At 31.9% G+C, this 22288-nt stretch overlaps 1 protein-coding gene across 1 annotated transcript; it reads right to left on the reverse strand.

The window, feature by feature from the left end:
- Window positions 1–201: 201 nt before the first annotated feature.
- On the reverse strand, window positions 202–21581 carry LOC113511825 (translocation protein SEC63 homolog). The gene is made up of 12 exons (XM_052895986.1): window positions 21373–21581; window positions 20803–21134; window positions 19254–19424; window positions 18766–18972; window positions 18268–18496; window positions 17798–18091; window positions 17552–17675; window positions 16776–17026; window positions 13836–14035; window positions 9118–9283; window positions 3520–3641; window positions 202–358 (listed from the first exon to the last, which is right to left on the reverse strand). Exons 1-12 carry the CDS (start codon window positions 21494–21496, stop codon window positions 308–310), a joined length of 2271 nt encoding a protein of 756 aa, XP_052751946.1. The 5' UTR covers window positions 21497–21581; the 3' UTR covers window positions 202–307.
- Window positions 21582–22288: the final 707 nt, after the last annotated feature.

Consider the following 22288-nt stretch of genomic DNA (forward strand, 5'->3'; position numbering starts at 1 on the left):
TAAAAATATATACATACATACATATATCATAAATTGATAAGTGAAGTAACCCTGTTTCTAAAATAGTGTTTTTGCAATATATGTATGTGTATTTGCAAGTTCCACGTTAATACTACAAATATGTGATTACCCATTTACATTTAGGAAAATATAATTGTCTTAAGAAAGCTGAAGGATATTAAATAAAGAAAACAAAAACAATTGAATATAAAATATTATTATATTCATTCACTCTCCGACCATACAACAACTTATGCCGCATATACCCCATAATAAACTCTATAAAAATAACTTAATTATACATTTGCTACTCCTCTTCAACCTCGTCGTCTGTCGTGAATTCACTCTCGTTGCCTCCCTGTGCACAAAATAAATTAAATTATTTAGACAATCAAATTACAAATCATTTGCATATGTAACATTAACTGTACAACGCAAGTTTACCCGCGTCATTTAGGACTGAATTCCATCTGAATGCTAAAAATCTTTCAAATTCATTCACTTGATTGTTTAGGCGTGATAGAGCAACAAATATCCAAACATATTTATAAAAATTTTCAATTATAATATCAATAAGATAATTACACAGTAATTTTATAAATATGGGAACAAATATACTCGTATATACGCTCAAATAACCATAATATTAGCAATATTTAAATAAAAACCTATTTTTATATTTGATGTATTTAATAAACAATCTTAGCATATCTTTATATCAAAATTAAATCATTTAACAGAAAACAATTAACACAAAAACTGTCATAAAGGATATTACGGGCATCAAGTTTATTCTGTGATGTTCTATTCATGTATCACTTTCCATCAGATGGGTCTCCAGCTTGCAAAAATTCCATAAATGAGTTTTCATTTTTAAGCATTTATTTATTTTATGCACTGTTATTTTGAAAGACGTGCCAAGATCATTTATTAAATATAAAATGTAGTGTAAAAAAAATATAAGGATGTTTCATCCTTTCCTTGGCAATTGTTGGAATAAAAATTAATATCAAATTATATAAAGCCAACCAAAATACGGACCTCAAACAGACGTGTATAAGGAAGTTTTAACTTAAACAAACATATTTTTCAAAAGGTTATTTACCGGTGTCAACGAGCCGCGATTTAAATTTAAAAATAATTTCTCGTTTAAACAAATAATTTTCTTTAGGTTCAGAATTTTAAATGCCCAAATTGGTACGAAGCTATGTATGTCAAGAAATTTGTAATGGTAATGAATTTGATATGCTGCTCTTAGTTACTTGCTTTTACATTGACACGATGTTTATTTTGAGTTACATAAAATTGTCATATAAGCGTCATAAACCATAACAATTAAATTTAACAACATTCGAGTTGCATCTAATGCACACTACGTTGTATTACAAAATATTATGTAAAAAAATTATACATATTTCTTTTTATTAGAGAAGTGGCTGGGAGATGTGCATAGATATTTTTTATTTTTTTTTTTTTAATTAATTTTAAGTATAAAAATTTTGTTTCAATAAAAAAAATCTAAACTTGAATAAATGTCAACCCAATAAAACTGTTCTACGTCTTTAACATACTTTATATTGTAATGGATATAATTGATTTTGGGAATAAGTTCTAAATTCTTTTTGTATAAGGATAGGTTTTTATATACTTACACAAATCTATGGTCTCATTTCCATTTTTATAACTTGTCTCAAGTTTACAGATACCTGCCGGGTCCGGACACTCCAAACTTTTAATAATATTGAATAAAAATGAAACTAAAATCTTTTTATTTTAGAAAAATTGTCAAAAAGAAAAATATATAATAAAATTATTAAGTCTAGTTTCACATTCCCATACTCAATAGATCTATTCGCTGTGCTCAATAAATTCATCGTTTTATTGTTTCTATTAAAATAAAAACATTCACTTTTTCATCTGCGAATCATAAATATAGAAAATATCCATACGGTTATAAAACGTTTACGTAAATTAATTACGAAATCGCTGATAAATTTCTAGAGGCAATTATGATATATATCATTATCTAATATTTCTTTATTCACTCAGTATCACGTATTAAAAGATTGAATAAAAGCGGTTTCTCCCTATGAAATTTAATCTATACTTATATAATAGAACAGAATAGTTTTTTTGTTCGTTTATTTCAATGCACTAATCTCTAAAAGTATCGATCGGAAAAAAAAAATACATTTAATAGCTCACTTCTTGAAAATAGGGTTAGATTAAGGAGGGTTATTTACAGATTACAACAAGTATATAATATCACGATATATACATCTCACGATTGACCTTGTTACTAGAATATATCTTTTGGTTCAGTTGCGTTTACTTACGATTGACGACGCGGACGCATGAAACGGTATGTGGGTTACGGGAGACAACTTTAAAATATTCACTCGACCAAATAAATATTTAGTTTAGAATATATTACATATTAATCTAAATTATACCTAGTGAAAACCTATTAAACTTCCACTGTTAGGCACAGGTTTCAAGAGTACACATCGAAATGAGGTGAATTTGAAATAATTAGTAGTATGTATTAGTATACCATCTATCTATCCACAATATAGAATATATTAAGACAGAATTTGCGTACATTAAAAACTCAAAAATGACATAAAATGTTGAGTTTTCCATACTAACTCGACGACTGAACATGCCATGTAACAGGAAGTTGAAAAATGTTTGTTGTTTTTCAAACTATTTTATTTGATGAAAATGGTCATATTCGATGGTATCTCTTCCTTCAAAAAATGATAACGACTTCGAGTTAATTCTTAATATATTGCCATAACGTACTACTACAATCAGGCAATGCATTCATGTATTTTTTTATTGAAATGTAGTCAATGTGTCTACGTCACCATGATCATAAGTGTACTAGAAATATGTGGATGACCATTACAACGTTATGCGCCGGTTATTTAAGCCAAATTCTTTAAGTGAGAAAAGGAGTGGTGACGCATTATATTTCTTACCGTTCACCACACAGAGATATTAAAGTGAAATTTATTTTATTTTATCCTTGTCTGTACATAAAACGATTGAAACATATTTCATTACAAAGTTAATTGTTAACAATATTACTCGTAATTTAGACTTCAGAATATAATAATATCGATAGAAAATATCCGGCTTAAATTGTTAGTTGCACTTTACATATATTCAATATATTATGTAGCGTGATATACGCAACTACTGTTCCCGCAACATTATTCGTAAGTTTTTGTATTCTCACATAAGAATGAGATGTTTTATTGCAGCAAAAAAATTGTATATTAATTGACATTACCATACCAAATTTCACCTAGATCCGTTTAGTTTTTTCTCATGTTGGTTTAACGGATTTTTTTTTATCTCATTGCTATGTTCTATTTTTTAAACTGAAACTGTTTGTTGGAACAGCCGTTTATGGCAGATACACGGCGACAAAGAGGAGACAATTGTGTACAAAGCCGCCTACTGGTATTCTTGTAAATGAAACGTATAATAAATTATTTTAATTTTACTAACCTGATCATTGTTGTCTGAATCAGAATCGCTGATATCCCACTGTGGGTGCTCAGCTGGTACTGCGGCCGCCTCCTTCACATCTAATTTCATATCTTGCTGCTGGTCCATGCCGATATACGAATCTACGTAACAATATAAATATTATGTATAATTTTCTTCACGTTAACACCTATTCTTTATAACAAACGCCTGTTTATGTCCTATTGCTCAACACGCCCTCTCATCATTCAAAAATAATTATTGAAATAAATAAGTAAATTTATAGTATGTATTAAATTACTGTTAAAAAATATAAATATACTTTATTCAAATAAAGCCTTAGATATTTTTGAATTCTTATTTTATTGAATTTTTATCACTCATTTTGGAAAGCAGTTGCAATTGAAAAGGTAGACAAAAAACTTTGTTGTTGCTCTTTATATTATAAATAAAATGTAAAATTTAAAAGTAAGAACAGTGTAATTGCATTTTTTAGCTATATACCCTTAGAATAACCACCACGCAGTCCTTTCTATAAACCATCAGGGTCAATTCTTGATGCATTTATTAACATAGGTCAACCAACCTGACTTCATCCTCACCTATCATCACTCATTGTTGCCCCGCCAATAGAGATGGGCAATCCACCTGGGTGGGTTTAAAGTCTGGTGGGTAAAAACCGGGTGTTTTGGGTTTATTGGGTTTAAACCCCATAAACACCCAAATTTTTGGGTGTTTATGATTTTGTACTTCATCATCGTCATCTCAGCCGCAAGACGTCCACTATACTGGACATAGACAATATTATTATGCAGCCTACAGAATAAAAAACTTTTAATTTGATTTTGAGTTTATTAAGAAAGAGATGAAAGTAAAATGTAAAACTACAGTCAATCACTGTCAGATTCAGAGTTATTACAAGCGATGAATTGTATAGGTTCGATAGGCTCTATTTCGTCTAAACTGTTATGTTCATTTACTTGCTCAATGAAAGCTTCTAAGGTATTTTCTTCATTAAACTGAATGTCCTCGCATTCAGCTTTATGTTTAAGATTCCAGTTATAACAAATGAATGAAATTTTTTCAGTTCTTTCAGTTGTAAGTCGATTTCTTTTGTTATTATGTATGTAGCCTTGGATACTAAAGGAACGCTCAGTGGCTGCCGAAGTACAGGGAGCTGATAGAATACGAATCGCTACTTTGCTTAACTCAGTGGAACCACAAATACCTTTCCACCATATTAGGGGCTCAATGCTATCTAATGAGCTCCATACAAATCCTCTGGCCCAAAAGTTTTCTTTAGCTTTATAACACGCCAAATCTGCCATTACATTTGACAAACTTAAGTGTTGGCTTAAATTGTAGATAAACTCCATACCCTTAAGTTCTTCCTCTTGAGTAAGTTCGACTCCTAGAGTCCTGGGGTCTAGAATATATGCTGCAAAATGTATTGGCCTCATTGCCATATTGCATCTTGAAGATACTGATGTTAGAATCTGCTGTTTGCTTTCTTCGCTCAATGTCGAAATCTCATTTAATGCAAAACGTATCTTAGCTTGTACATCTCTAAATGTAATGTATGTGCGATGCAAACGATTCTGGTCGCTCTCTAAGTAAAATATGCTTTCAGTGACTGGTTCCAAAATACTTATACATTCCCCTGTCTTCGTCCAGAAATCATCACTTAGAATTAAATCTTTAATATCTCTTGAAATTACCACATCTTCTCTAACTGTTAATATTTGCAAAGCTATCTTATTTGCTTTCAAACTTTTTAACGAAGTAACATGACTTCCCCATCTTGTAGCACAAGGCAATTTTAGTGTTTGTGTAGAATCTTCACCCTGCCTTGATTTTATCAACAAGGAACTTAATCGTTGACTCCTTTTAACAGTTTTTATTATATTTATGGCTTGCATAATAAATTAGACAATCCCAATTAGACATCGTCATGAGACACATGTCCTAGCGGTCCTATATAATATCCTTAATAATCCCAATTCTCCTTCCTACCTTCGTTCCCGGTTCCAATTATTACCTCCTCCTTCCAGACCTAGACGTCTTTGTCTGAACCAGTCCAGGGTACTGAAGCTTCCCTGCTGTAAAACCCATTTTATGGGTAACTCATTTGCATATCGTGCTGTACAGCTGTGGAATAAACTTCCCGTGAATATTCAGAATAGCCCGTCTAGCAGTTCCTTCAAAAAAAGATTAAAATCATTTTATCTTTCCAATTTAATTTAAATATAAAAATGATTAGAAGACTGTCATCATTGTGTTCTCTTGTATTTGATATTTATATGTTGTATTTAACGTGTGTATGTATGTGTGTATATGTATGTGTATATGTATATATATGTGTATGTGTATGTATGTATATATGTGAATGCATGTGTGTATATATATAATTATTTATAATTTATGTAAATATTTATTTAAATTTCTGTCTTGCACTACTACTGCCCACTCACTACTTCCTATGCCACTGCGTTAGGTTGACTGGAAGAAATCTCTTTTAGAGATAAGTTCGCCTTTGCTAACATTGTTATTAACTTATTGTTGTTACTGTATGTTTTTGTGCAATAAAGAATATATATATATATAATAAACACAGTTACTTCTTGTATCTTTACAATATCTTGGCACAACAAGTTAAGGATATGTGCACAGCAACCGAGAGGAACAACATGTGGATATTTGAGTTTTGTTAATTCGAATGCCTTTTGTATATTTCTAGCGTTATCGCCAATAAGTACAAGAAACTTATTTGCTCCATACACTTTCATTACTTTTTCAACTTCTTGGCTAAGGTATTCACTAGTGTGAGGATTACTTTCTGTATTCAAACTTTTAACGTATGCAGGTTGAGGTTTTGATATAAGAAAGTTTATTATTCCTTCATTTCTTAAATTAGACCAGCCATCGCACTGAAGGTGTAAGTAACTACAAGCATTTAGTTCCTCATTTAACTCAAAACGCATTTCTCTATATATTTTATCTAAGTATTTTGTCGCTAAAGCTTTACGTGAAGGTATTTTAAATTTTGGTTGCAATTTTTCGAAAAATTGTATCCATAAAGGATGTTGCACCATCGATAATGGCGTCCCTGTTACAAATATAGCTCTCGCTAATTCTGTTTTTATATGATCATCGGTGTCTTGAAACTCAGCATTTATTGTAGTGTTAGCAGACGACGAGGGGCTTATAAAAGAATCATTTGTCTCTATCTCTGACAGTCCAGACATTTTGGTTTTGGACGAGCTATCTTTTATAAGTTTCATAGAGTCTTTTAATGTTTCTGGAGATTTTGGACAAGTGATAAGATGTTGAAGCATTTTGGCAGCATTACTGAATTTGTAGACCTTATTACAAAGCTTGCAAGAAACAGACTTGTTTGGTAAAGTACGGTAGTGCTCCCATATGCGTAAATCTTTAGGTCTCCCCATTGAACCTAAAAAAATGAACGATGATTAGTTGGTCTGACGAAAATTCAACAATAGAGTGCCTATTTTTTTACAATGATTATTTCTTGTTATTTACAATAAATTTATTAAAAAAATAATAAAATAAATACAAAAAACCTTTGTAAAATTACATCTCCTCGGAGGATTAAACGCAGACGCTAGTTTATTATCGTATTGTTCTGTATTTTTCTCAGCAACTTCTTTAATTCGATTAGGTACTTACGCATATTATGTTAAAAATAAATATCTAGTACACATCTTAGGCTATCCACCATTATTATCCAATGACGACTCTCAGCTAACTATGCACTATCATCCAAAATAAACGTGTATGGAAAATTTTATCCCAGTCGGTTGAGGATTGAGGATAATTGCATCAACATACGAACATACCTACATACTTTTATTTACATAACGCAAGCTAAATAAAAGCTTGTAATAATACATCTAATTTTAAGTTAAAATTGTTAAGTGATCATGATATAATTGTATCATTCAAAAATCCACTTACCTTTAATTATTTCTTGTTAAGTATAAATATTATTTCAAATCTACTCCCTTAATATGCACTTTTTTACTGCTTTTCCTACCTAACACGTTACCAGGAAGTCACGTTACCAGAGTCAGAGTAATAGTGAACACGTTTGACAGTGATTGTCGTCGCCTCATATTCAGCGTCGACGAATAGGGGAATCCCCAGTCATAATGTATTGCATGCGTGGCGGTCTTACTTCAAATCCATAAACAAAGAGATAATTACAGAACTCGATACTAGATGGCGCTGTTTTTGTTTGAAGAAAGTTTGCGGGCTAAAATACATAGAATTTCATCAATGACTTCCACAAAGAACAACATTTCTGTTTTTTCTAAGTCCGTATCTCTTCCGTATATTTCATAAGATATAAGCTTGGGCTACATTGTTATGCAACGTGATTTTGTCGCTGTCTTGCTAGCAGGGTTGACAGATATACGATTTAAATCGTACTCATACTATTATTTGTCTATTTTTTAATGTACGATCGTAAAGATTATGATCGTAATTCGCACAAAAACATACGACTTTTTGGTTACCTGGCAACATTTTTATTATGAAACGAACATGCTCACATCATCAGTCACATGCAACAATTTATTGGGGATTTCCCCTTCACATCTGGCAGTCCTGCTTGCTAGAATATAGGTAAGTCAGCCACAGTTACTGACGATCGATATTTAAAGGGTATTGTTTTTGTGCTAAATATTTCATAAAAACGTTATTTAATACTTTGTGGATTATTAATTTAGTTGATAATCACTGGAAGTAAAATGGATGCTAATTTGAGAGATCAAGATCTTCGTATAAAACAATTAATAAAAGAAAATCTACGTAAGTACTCTTTTTATACCTAGGTAGGTAAGGTATAATAAACACAAAAGGTACTTAGATCGCGTGTGTTCGAAGCATTTATTCTAATAAATTTAATTTAAAATTGTAGAAAGAAAAAAATGTCTGCCAAGCCGTAGCCGAAGCCGATCTCCAAATATATTTGGCGATAGTGAGACCCAGTGTCCAGATGATTTACCCAGCGTCGTCGCAACAAAGAAAAAAACGAGGATAAAGTAAAAGAAAATTTACTGAAAGAAGAAACAAACTGTTCTAAATGCTTAATTTATGGAGAAGAGGATAAAAGAAATGAGTATTTCGGACTGTTAGTGGCTCAAGAATTTAAATATATACGGCCATGTGTGCGAACGAGGTGTTATGAAGAAATTTTAAAGTATCTACGGGAAGCAAAAGGCCAACATGTTGATCAACTGCAACATGAAAACACTGAAAATTAATTACTTTCATTTTATTATATATAGATTTTTAAAATTTCCTGAAATATTATTAGTTAACGTTTTATTTAATATTGTAGAATTGATCAATACAATTTATAAAAATAATTTATTGGTATTACTTACATATTTTCAAAAAAATACGTAAAAACCTATTTTTTTGGGTGATTATGGGAGTTTATGGGTGTTTATTGGGTTTTTACCAAAGCACCGGGTTTAAACCCGGTGCTTTGCCCATCTGTACCCGCCAACGTATAACGATAGCGCAGGCGGATGAAGTCGGTAAATACAAGCTATGGACGTATAAAAACCTATTAGCCGAATATTATTTTATTACCTGATCGTAAACAGCAGGCGAGCGTGTATAGACCGGGCCAGCGCGGCGCCGTGAACCGCAGCTGAAGCTCGTGGGTGTCAACCAGCGCGGTCACGTGCGCTGGCGCAGTCAGCAGTGTGTGCGACTTACGATCGCAGATGTAGCACCACCAATATTCTTGCTTCTCCTATTAAACGAACAATAAATATTATATTAGCAGCGCAGGCGGGATTTTCATTTTATTATCCTATTATAAATGTGAAAGTTAATAAATATATTTGGATGTTTACATGTTCGAATGTTTGTTGTTCAATCGTGATTAAACGGCTGAACAGATTTGAATGAAATTTAATACACGGATAGGTTATATCCTAACTTAATACATGGGCACATGGGCAAAATATAAGAAAGATCCAGAAAATCGAAATCACGCCAAATTAAATATATATCCATGGTAAAACAAAACCTCCACTGTAATCACAGATGGTGCAGGCATTAGCCCACTGTTGTGGTGAAAGAGCGTTCAGTTTGCTCATAACCATAAGTTCTTATGTCAGCAAATCAGAATTACTTTCTTACATAAAATTTCATGAGGATGAACCTAAAGACCTCATTAATGGGAGGGGGGATTGTTAGTAATGTGGACTACCACAGTCTTATTGCTAGCAATATACTCTTGCAGGGCACCAGTGAGTGATGATAGGCGAGGATAAACAGACAGGTCAGTTAGCAAATCGTGATGAATACACCTGAAATTCAGCACAATGGTTTCAAGGGGACCAACGTGGAGATTGACCTAGTTGGGTATATTGTTAGCAATGGTGCCCTTAGTCCCCATTATTAAAAATCCCTTCCGCCCCAGTATATATCGTTAGCATACTTACTATTTGCTTTATCATTCAATTAAAAAAAAAACCTCATTAGTTATCGTGCTTATCGATGTGCTTGTATTAAAGTTGTCATTAATTTGAGAATGATGATGCAAATTTAAGAGTGAAAGATTGACCTTGATTTTATTAATAATTCAATAAACTTTACATATGTACTATGGCTACACAAGCATATGTTGTAGACAACATAAATAATGTTTTCATCTATTAATAGAACAAAAATTAAAAGCATCGTCGCCAACGTTCACGTACAGCGATGACGTGCCTTCACCACTATTGTTTGGTGTATGAATACATAGATTAATTCATACATACAGGAAAATCTTGTATAAAATCATTAGGTGAAACAATCGCTTCCTTTTTTATTTTTTATTAAAAAAATTAAAATTATTTTATTAATCGATTTTTTTGTGACAAAAGTAACTTGAATTTAACACACAATTCTATCTGCTATTACAATTCTGCTACTAGAACTGCTGTTGAACAAGATCTCCATTTTAAATGTAACAATCAGTACACCATGTACCATTATGTAGCCTTTTTTTTACAATGCTTTTGTGTTGCCTTGCTATGGCCTTTACAAAAATCGTCCCATATGAATATAATAACCTTATTGATTAGTCACAATGCATCATAGAATTTAACTTTCAGAGAACCGAGTCATGATTTAACTGAAACGACATTTAAAAAATGACGAGTATCTGACTCGTTACAAAAGTAGCGAATCAAAGCTAATTGATAGTAACAACTGAGTCATGTAGAATTACAAATTAGACAAATAACCCCACATTTTGAACATATTACAATTATATAACACAATTTTGTTTTTTTTTTAGTTTCAAATTGTTATATGTCTATCACAGGTCTATAACTTCTTATTAAATTAAAATACGAAATTCAAACGTGAATGAAATAAAGAGATTTACATTCGTTATAACACACGAAAAAATATTATTATTATACTGCGTAAATCAATAGGTACGTAGATGTACCTACATATTTTAATTATAATAGTTTATGCCACTGACTAAATAAAATTAGCATAAATCGCATACACAGATGTGTACGTATTCGATCGCATACGTCAGAATATAAGTCATCGCAGCAAAACCATTAACAGTTAGCACGCTATACCTAAATTGACGGCATGATGTGAATTTAAGGTAATAACACGTAAGCGGTACAAATAAATATAACTTTAATTTGTATTTGTTTGTATTTGCGTCGTATCATGAGAAACAATAGTGACATTAGCAAGTTGAATTTTGAGCACGTCTACTATTAATCCAGAGTTTATGAGTCACAAGAAAATGGCGTGATCACCATATTTTTTATTTAGTTTCGAGCACAAGACAAAAGCTATTATGTCTAAAAAGAGATATATTCAAGCTATTTATGGTGGATAAAATTTTGTCTACATATTCCAAAAAAAGGTGAACAATGAAATTATTACTGTTAGATATTATTATATCTAACATTATTGTTACTTTTAAAAAAGTTTAGAGGTTCTGTAGTAATATTTCATCTTCACAACAAAAATTATTTTTAAATGATTTTATTTTAATTTTTTAATTCGCCTGTACATTTGTATTCATGTTACGCGATATCTTCGAAAATATATATATATATATATATATATATATATATATATATATATATATATATATATATATATATATATATATATTACAGTACACACAGTATACACAGTACGTATAACTGATAAAAATATCAGTTTTATTTAATTTATTCAAATACATTGTATAGAATATCATTACTGCGTCTACTATTTGTCGACCTAAATAAAATAAATTAAGTCACAGGATAGTGGAGTCAAGAAAAGCGACCATTATCATACAAACAGATACCAAATGCATGTCTTAAAAGTTAAAATGTGAAATATTCCGTAAATACAGAATATTGAAGTATATAAACAAATTTTAATTAGTTTCCTTATTGACTCAAGTTAATTGCTTATTACCAAGCTCAAGGGATAGTAAACATTTATGCGGACAATTATATCAAATTACTTGTTTACAATCAGAGAAAACAGGACGTGTTTTCAAATTTATTGTGATTTGACCATCTGGCAGAATGTGTAGGTATTATGCCGTGTCCGCAGAAACAAAATCTAAAAATACAAAAACTGAATTTTGTACCTTTACAGCCCTCAATCCAATTATTAATAATTTATAATTATCGAGGCGGTATTACCACGTCGGTCAGTGTGGACTTAACATAAAGGTGATCACACGCTTCAATGATTCTTTTTATAAAATTATATACTTTTTTATAAAGTGTTTTAGGGGTAGAGATTGCACCTGAGCGGGTGAATTATATTATCAAATTCTAAAGAATATACTTAGGCAAAAATTTTAGTCTGTTATACGTCTTGCCATATTATACAGGTCAAAATCAACATTCTAACCTAATAACAGGTACAGATATATTTCTATTAATTTAAATAACTTTATTATCTCCCAAAGAAAAAGTACTTCCATAGTTCTCTAAGTCAAACAATAAGGTAGCACAAAATTAATTGATGACCATATAACTTCGCATAAATCTGAGGACCGCGTCATGCTACATATGCCGCAAACGTATAAAGGCCATTAGGAAACACATTATAGAATTTAAATAGAACTAGTGTAGTGACTACTACGAGTAAGTGACGATAGGTGAAATCAAGTCAGTTGGCTCATCGTGAATAATGAACCACAGTGGTTTCCAGGTGGATCGCGGGGAGATCCTTACCTATGCTTACGTTTATCAGAGGGAGACTTTGTACAAATTCAATTGCTTGGGTACCTCTGTCCCATTCGTGTTTCAACCGTGAAGCAGTTGTGTTTGCATGGCTGTGTTTCGGTTTGAAGGGTGGGATATGGCGTGAATTTACTGGGTACAGAGGAATAACACCCGTGTCCTCAGGAGTGGCAACGCATGGGGGGTATCATGGGCGAAACAGTATACTCTGATATGTTCATGGTACTGCTCATGTTTATAGGCGACGGTTACCAATTTCCATCAGGTGGGCCGTCAGCTTGGTTGCCATTCTAAGTTGTATAAAAAAAAGATCAATTCGACAAGATATATTTTGTTTACAGCACAGGACTACCGCCGCCCATGATCACCCACAACACCAAAGGCATTGCAGGTGTGCTGCCGGCCTTTTAAAAAGAGATATGCTCTTTTCTTATAAGTTATGATATCGTATCAGTTCGGAAATACTGCTGCTGGAAGTTGATTCCAAAGAGTGGTTGTGAGGGGAAGAAAGTACCTTGAAAAACGCACGATGGAAGACCGCTACTCGTCCAGATGGTTGGGATGAAATTTTAGTTTATGGCGAGTTATACGGTGGTGCAAAATCAGCAGCAGGTATCAATCCGAACAATTCCTCAGAGCACTCCTTGTGAGAAATTCGGTAGAAGATGCACAGAGATGCAACATCTCTGCGCAGTTTCAGTGGCCAAGTCGGACAAGAAAGCTGGTAAGCTAGTAAGTATACTGTTAGCAGTCTGCTAGGCCCTATAAGATCTCTCCTCCCTCCATTATGAATTACCTTCAAGTTTAAACAATCTATATAGTAGCAATGGAAAAATGAAGCGCTTGTGATGATGATACAGATGATACAGGTTAAGTCGATGTCCACATAGTCCCCCCTGAAAACCATCGAGCTGAATTCCACATATATTCATTACGATGGACTAACTGACCTGCCTATTAATTCTCACCTATCATCTCTCACTGTTGCCTCGCCAGCATATACCGTTAGCGCAGGCGGGGTAACCATTCCATTATCAAACATTAAAAAAAATTATGATATAGATAATAATGCTCCATAGTTGTTACCTGTGGGAAGTACGGGCAGTGCACCGGATGGGAGCTCTTGGAGCGTCCCTCAAGCCGCTCGCGCTTTTGCAGTCGCTTCTGGAACTTATCCCATTGGTCGTCGTCATCATCCGCAGCCGATGACTTGTCTCGGGACTCATCTTCGGACCCGGAACTATGTGATGCGGAGTCATCTGAACTGCCCTCGTCTGATTCTTCACCTACAGTCAAAATATTAAATTTAGAATACAAAAAATTACGTTATTCACACTTTAAATAACAAATTATTCAATACACAATCCAATATTTTACTTTTGGATAATGGATTGAATAGTGTTTTATCTCTTTCAAATTAAGTACTTAGCTCGAAAAAAAAAAAGAAAATACTCCAATCGACACTTTGTTACAAGTTTGACCTTTGTATAAAAAAAAACTAACTTAGTTATTTCAAAATGCTTAAACACTTTTAAATTCAAATAATTTATTATTGCATAAAGACAAAAATAAAAGAGAAAAAAGAAAAATATAAAGATTTATACTAGTAATTTATGCCAGACTACCTAATACATTTCACACAAATGCTCGTTATAAAATGTATAATAATGTTGAAATATTTTTAGTTTGATAGTATAACACAATAAAAGATCCATTTTTCTATTGTAGTTCAAGGATTTTTTTTATTGCTTCATACTCATATTAACACTTAGTAAACAAATTACTTTCATAAAATACAAAAACTACACAATTGTATTTATTTATGAGTAAATAAGTATAAAATATAAACACCCATACAAAATAGCTGAACTATACTAAAAACCCTACTTTAATAATTTGAATGTCGTAATCTAATTATTTTTTAAAGGTTAGCTGTGTATACTAAGTAGGTACCTAATATACAAATTTTTTTTCAACAAACATATCAAAGGCTTCATATTTTAGCATCGCAAAGGCCAATTACAGAAATAATCAACTACCAGAAAAATAAATACTTAATAAAACTACTAAAAACTGATAACATCATCAGACCTTGATCTAAGAATCTAAATGATACATGCCCTTGATGGTGTCAGGAGTAAGAATTTAATAATTGATATATATTTACACAGAAAATTTGAGAGAGAGGATTTTTCAAGACACTAATTATGTTTTAATGAAGAACATTAAAATTTTTAATAGTACATTGTTTATAACTGCCTTTTAGAATCTTTACTAGTATTATAAATCTGAAAATCGAGTTTATTTATTACCGCACCAAATGCCTTTGATACAGTAATAAATTAATCTTTTTTTTTATTACCAATGGGCAATCGATGCTTTTACGCAACACAAACCAACAATGTAATTGATTCGATAGATATGTTCAAATATATATCTACATAAAATAACAAATTTAGCCTGGTCAAAGTGACAAAAAACAATAACAGGTAGGTTTTATGTATTTATTGTATTAGCAAATCTACGTCGGAGACGAGATAAATTCTTAGGCCGCTGAGTCACCTTACATCTTAAACAATGCGGTTAAAGTTGATCGCAAAAAAAACGACGAGTAGCCGGCAAACAAAAAAAAAAGGTAAGGAATATGATTTTATAGATTCGAATATTGAGAAGTTAGTTAGGAATATATACTAATTATTATCGGAATATTTTAATAAAAACAAGCACAAATCTATCTAAAAATTAACTAATTATTAAATCCATAAGGTTCCAGTACATATATATTGGCCGAGTATGCACGGTAAGTACACTCAGCGAATGTATTTTAGGGTGTTTTGTCTATTAGGGCCGACGTTCGTCGACGACCCGCCGAGTGTCGGTTTTTCAAGTACATATCAAGACGAAGAATTCAGCGTAAACCGCAAACAGTGATTAAATGTTTTCCGAGTGTTCAGTTCATATTCTAAATTGTAGCGGCGGCTACTGCCTCAACATACATCTTCATGTAACGGCCAATGTACTATGAAACCCCGCCAAACGTATAAATGACGTCATTAAATTTGTCAAGTATACTCGCAGAGCAAGTCCGGCCAACGTGTTCTAGACATTATAGGTTTATTATTTAGAAACAACAATCGACAAATATACATTGTCACAACACACCACATATTCATCATAATTTATACCTACATTATTTAATAAATTACTAAATGCTAATATTGTTTACTCAACTGTTGGTAGAATTTTATACGACTCAACTAGAGGTGGCATTGCACACCATCTTACCTATTTCTCAATCATCAAATAGTAGTGTACTGTTTGAAGTACCTATGTAGAAGATAAAGTCCATTGTAATGATTTGCACTGACCATCTGAACATCACTGGCAATCCAGATCTTATCTTAGAATTGGCGCGAGAGGGGCGTTGGATTCTTCACCACGACAATGCCCCTGCCCACACCTCTCTTGTTGTCCGTGAGTTTTTGAGTAAAAATTCCATTACGGTGACCGAACACCCCCCTATTCGCCGGATTTGGCCCCGTGTGACTTCTTCTTGTTCCCAAAAACCAAATTGGTACTTCGGGGGCGGCATTTGGGGGACATAAATGAGATAAAAAAAGCTACGACGGGGCAGCTGAGAAACCTACAACCAGAGGACTTTCAAGGAGCCTTCTCACAGTGGAAACGGCGTTGGCACAAGTGCATTATGTCACAGGGGGAGTACTTTGAAGGGGATAAAATTGATTTAACTGAATAATTGTAAAATAAAATTTTTAAAAAACTTTTATACGTACTTTCCGGACAAACCTCGTACGTGTTAATTACGTGTAGTATTGAAAAAAGTGTTTTAAGCGTAAAGCAAATTCTTTATCCGTGTTTATTTCTTCACTAGTTTCTTCTAGACTACAAAAAAGTATACGGACAGTATACACTGTCAGATATTTTTATGGAAGATTTGTATGGTCAAATTGCATTAGTGCGAAGTAAGGACAGGTTGCTTATAGTATTTATAAAAAAAAACAATACCTTCTTCTTCTCTCTTCTTTGGTTCTTTATTTTTCTTGACGTCGTTACTGGGCGGCGGCGGTGTTGAATTGACTGCCGCCGGTTTCGCCTGTTGCTTGCTCGCTGCTGGTTTTTTGGTCTTCTTAGACGGCGCGTGTTTCTTAGTCTGTTTCATCCACACCGGCCGTTTGAACGTTTCTTTTTTATCGTTTTTATCGTTGTCTCCCTTTTCTCCTTTTTCTCCATTTTCACCAGCCACTTCTTCATCTTCTCTGACAAATAAATTTAAAACGACTATAAATACAGTACGTTAGTTAAACAATTTCTTAAAACCAGTATTAATTAACAGGGACTCAAAATTTATTTTTTTCTACAAAAAAATTGTTTTTGTCACCCTAGTGACTAGGCCCTAGTCAGATATATCTGACAAAGATTGTCGCGTTCGTAGGACCCCTATCGGATTTATCCGACAGATAACTCGTGTTCATGTTTATTTTTTTCATATATTTATCTACAATAACAAAGTAATAAAACAGAGACGAATATACAATTAAAATTTATGAAATTTTTAAAACTACTTGTCATAGTCTGAAATATTAAAAAACAAATACAATACAAATTTGTCGATTTAAGTCAAACGCTAGCAGAATTACAACTGCTACCAAAACCAAGCAGTCAAAAAGTTTAATCATATTTTAGTAAAATAAATTTTATAATCTAAAATGAATAACAATAGGTACAATGTTATTTGTTATACTTGTTATATCTTTTATTCAATGATTAGCATTGTTACTTACTTGATACCTTTTTCTTTTATTGTAGTATCTCCAAACAACTGTTTCATATTGGTTCGACGTAGAAACACAGTTACGGTCACAATAGCGCCGGCTGTCACCACAGTTGAGTTTTCATCGTCGATTACTGCGTCAAATTGGAAAATGTATTACATATGTACATAATGTACCGTTTATTTAAAAAAAAATTGTTTCAGTTAAGAATCAAAAATATAAAATTTTGTATATGATTAATTTGGAATAAATTACCTTCAGTGTTTACTTGAAAATGAATATAAGGCATGTTGCCTAACACTTTCATCAAATCATCATATTGTTTATCATTGAGGAACCGTAAAACTTGTCTTCTCTCATCACCAGGTAACTGAGCTAGTTGGAGCAATGATTTGATATGCTTTTTACGATTTGTGAAGTGTTTCAAATGGTCTTCTGTGATGTATGGTAACTGGAGCAAAGGAGACTTGTACTCCCATAGTCCTTGTACTATCATTGGAGACAACTTCATACAATTTTCAATTGTTTCAATTGTCGGTAGTCGAGGTACTAAAATGATAAACCAATTGACATTTTAATAATTATTATAATAGTAGATTAACGAATTTAAATTGGCGCGAGAAAATAATTAGCTTTTACTTTTACCCCAGTGAATTTATTTAACAGTGATATTAAATAATAATTATGTTAAAAATATTAAAAAGATATTAGAAAATGAAACTAACTCCTTCTGGCGTATGCGAGAGCTATAAGCTGATTGACGCAGTTGACCATCTCAACAATGAGATCTGGGCAGCGCGACACCACATATCGTCGATCGCACTCCAACGTGTCCGGCGGCAACCTCATTCGAGACAGGTGAGCATGAAGAAGAGCGCGTGCCTTAATACTGTACGGCCGGCACAGCGGTTGCTCTTTATTCTTTTCGCCCAGGTTTGGTAATTCACGAAGTAACTGCAATGGAACATTGTCAAATTTATTTATAAATTCAACTGCTATTACAAATATTGTTAATTTTCCGATTATTTAGATTTTTTAGATATTTTATAAATAATAAACATATATACTTAAATACAAAAACAATATTTAGGAAAGATCTCTTTTCTTCTATGGAATTAAATTGTTTTCAAATATCCAATAAGAAAGAAAAAAAGCATTAGTTCCACACTTTTACTAACAATTTATTATAAATATCTAATGAAAAACAATCATTAATACTTTACCATTGGGACTTCTTCATTATCAGTTATTCTCTCAATAACTTCAGAGTTATGTCTGCGGTCAAACTCACAAGATGCAGCAAGTATCATGAGAGCTCTCTTTAGTGGCATAGATGGTGTTTTGTGACAGAAATAAAAATACATTTGAGTTGTATCTAACAAAACTTGCTCTCCTGAGAACCTAATAGATCGATACCACCAAGTGCCAACCTGCAAATCAAAGGTTTAAAATTTCTATAATAAACAATAATTGTTTTTATTAAAATAAAATAAGAAATAATAATTAGCACACATTATAAATTAAAATATCTTTATTGTTATTTGCAACAAAATAACAATTTTGTATTTAATCTAAAATTGTACAGTTATCAAATTTGTAACTGGATAATATAACAATGTCTGTGTTAATTATTATAATACTACCAAACTATACAATGCACCATACAGTTATGAAGTTCAAATAACAATAAACTTTAGTTTTTAATACTTACAGCTGTTGGCAAGGCAACCATAAATACAAGTGCATATAGACCAAGCACCCACACACTATTCTCTTTCTCTACAATCCAACTAGGTAAGGCTATACCAAAGCTCATAGCTCCTGGACCATCCGGATTTCCATACTTTTCAAAATTTCGTCGTGCCTCATCATCTGTAAGAGCCTGGATGCAAAACAGATAACTTTATCAAGAACATAATTAGAACTAATCTTATAAACTATAACAGTCTCACTATAAAAATATTGAAAAACTTTAAGTGATTGAATATTGTTTAATCAATGTAATGATGTTTATTTGTAATTTTATATACATTTTAGTAAATAAAATTATAGATTATTTATAATAATAAAATTACTTTAAACTTTTTATTTTTAATGACATAGACTTCCTTTGTTTAAACATAAATAGATGTAAGACACATTTTTTTAGTTAGATACTAAACATATATTAAAAAGGCAATTGCAAGTGGTAAAACTGTAACATTTCAATTCAATTTAAATTGATCATCTATTGCATTTTCATATTGTAACAATAAAGCATCAGAGATACACTTTCAACATGAATCCTGTAAGAGTACAGCAATAATTTTAATTACTACTCATTTATTTATTAGTATATATTTATTCATATATATTTATACTATTCTAGACTAACTAAAAAAATTTGGTCTAAACATTCTTACAAACTTTCTTATATTATAAGTAAAATGTAATATAAAAAACATGACAACATCTACACAAAGAAAATGAACTGGATGCAAATGAAAACCCACAATAATCATTGATGATGAAAATAATCATGATATTTTAATTTTTTTTTTATTTTCATTTATAATTAATTATTAATTTACTGTTGATCTTAAATATCTTCCATAAACTTGATTACAGGAAATAAGGAAACAAACAGTGAATGTCTATAATCTTCCCTCTAACTTCCTAATAGTCTAGATCTTAAATAATGTATTGACATTAAAAAAAATTACTTTAGTTAGGATCTAAATTTTATTTCATAAACAAAAAATCTACTGGATAATAGTATTTATCACATCAATTCCAAATTTCATTTCTATACTATTATAATTCTGCACTATTTGCATGACTATTTTATTATTGAACTAGCCTCTGCCTACTACTCTATGAACAATGAAAAAACCAATTACATTCTAATTTACTTAGCAAAATAAAATATACAGCAGTTTTTAAGTTAGACCTTCAAGAATGTAACTGCAGAAACCATATTTAATTTGGTGTAGTAGTTTTTGCATGATACTGGAACAAAAAGACAGACAAACAAAATTTCTAAAAAATATTGCTTTGTCATTTATCAGTCTTATTAAGACATATTATTTTTTCTTAAATATCTCTTATGTACATACAAGAGATATTTACAATTTTATTATACTAGTAAGATTTCTAATTAGAGTTGAATGAAGAAAATAGATAAGGTCAAACATTTAGCAATACAAAATAATTATACATAATCCATAAAGGGCAATACAGATATTCTATAATTATAAGGTTTTAAAATTTGTATATCATACCTGATAAGCTTTAGTTAGTTTCATGAATGCTTTTTCATCACCAGTTTCTTTATCGGGATGAAGAATTAATGACTGTTTACGGTATGACTTCTTGATTTCTGCTTGAGTTGCACCCGGAGGTAAACCCAATATTTCATACGGATCAAAATTAGACATTTCATAGTCAAACTGTGACACTTTGTATGCTAGGAATCCCAATAGCACCCATCCTAATACAATAGCTAACTTTATAAAGAAATTTTTTACTCCCTTGTAGGGCTGTGATTGTTCTATAATTAGCTGTTTCTTTACACAGTTTGGACACTGACACAATTCTGCTCTTTTAGCTGGATCTAAAATCAAAAACCATTTTATTGCTAAGTAGGTAGGTATTGTATGACCAATTTAGGCTAAGTGAAATGCTATGTTATGACGCCGTATGATTACTTAGTAGCTAATTATAATTTAACTGTTAAACAGTTAATAATTACTACTATGTTTTGATACAAGCTATTTAATATAAGAAACACAACTACAAAGTGTAAAGCACGATTTCTTAGACTTTTAAGACCGGAAAACAAGTTAATTTACCTTCTTTCCTTTTTCGTGGCCAATAATAAAAAGTAGCAGGCACCAATATTAACGCGAGAAATGAAAGAACAAAATAAAAGAATGTAGATCCACTTTCATCATATTCAAATTTTTGGCCACCCATTTTTTAATTATTAATACATTTAGAATGAAATCATTAAAAGCTACACAAGTGTAACTATAGAGAAGACGTGTCATAAATTGTCAGTCGTGTCGTGTAGATATTCGTGTCCTTATTCTTGGTAATATTTGCGTCATAGACTAAGAGTAGTGGATAATTTGTATAAAATTTCATTAGTTTATATTAATGTAATTAAATTATTAGTATGAACAATTTGTGCAAAAAAGTATCTGCATTATTAAATTAGCTACTTACTATTCTTATATAACATTACCTATCTTTTAATGGATAACAATAGAATGGTAACCCTTCCTGTGCTAATAGTTTATGGTGGCGGTGCACCAGTAATGGATAATAGGCGAATTGAAAAAACAGATTAGCCCATTGAAATGAATATACACAGGAATTGAGTGCGATGATTTCCAGGGGGGGAGGGGGCACGTGAAGGTCGACCTGATAGGATATATTGCTAATAATGAGATTAGTAGTCCGCATTACGAAGATAGAGATGGTTAGTAACTACTAGTCCCACTATTATGGGGGGAAAGGGATTGTTAGCAATAGAGTTTGACAGCCCCATTGCTAGCAATATGCCTTATTAGGCGACCTTCATGTGGTTCTCCCTAGAAACCGTCAAGAACAATTCTTGTTGAATTCGTCACGATGGGCCAAATGTCATCCTCACCTATCATCCTTCACTAGTGCCCCGCCGGGTAGGGTTACCATTCCATCATCACACATTAAAATAAAATTACTTTACTCTGTCAGGCGGGATTACCATTCCATTTTAATTTA

The sequence above is a fragment of the Galleria mellonella genome, unplaced genomic scaffold (genome assembly GCF_026898425.1).
Source record: "Galleria mellonella isolate WM207_F2 unplaced genomic scaffold, CSIRO_AGI_GalMel_v1 utg117, whole genome shotgun sequence".
In the NCBI taxonomy this organism is placed as follows: domain Eukaryota; kingdom Metazoa; phylum Arthropoda; class Insecta; order Lepidoptera; family Pyralidae; genus Galleria; species Galleria mellonella.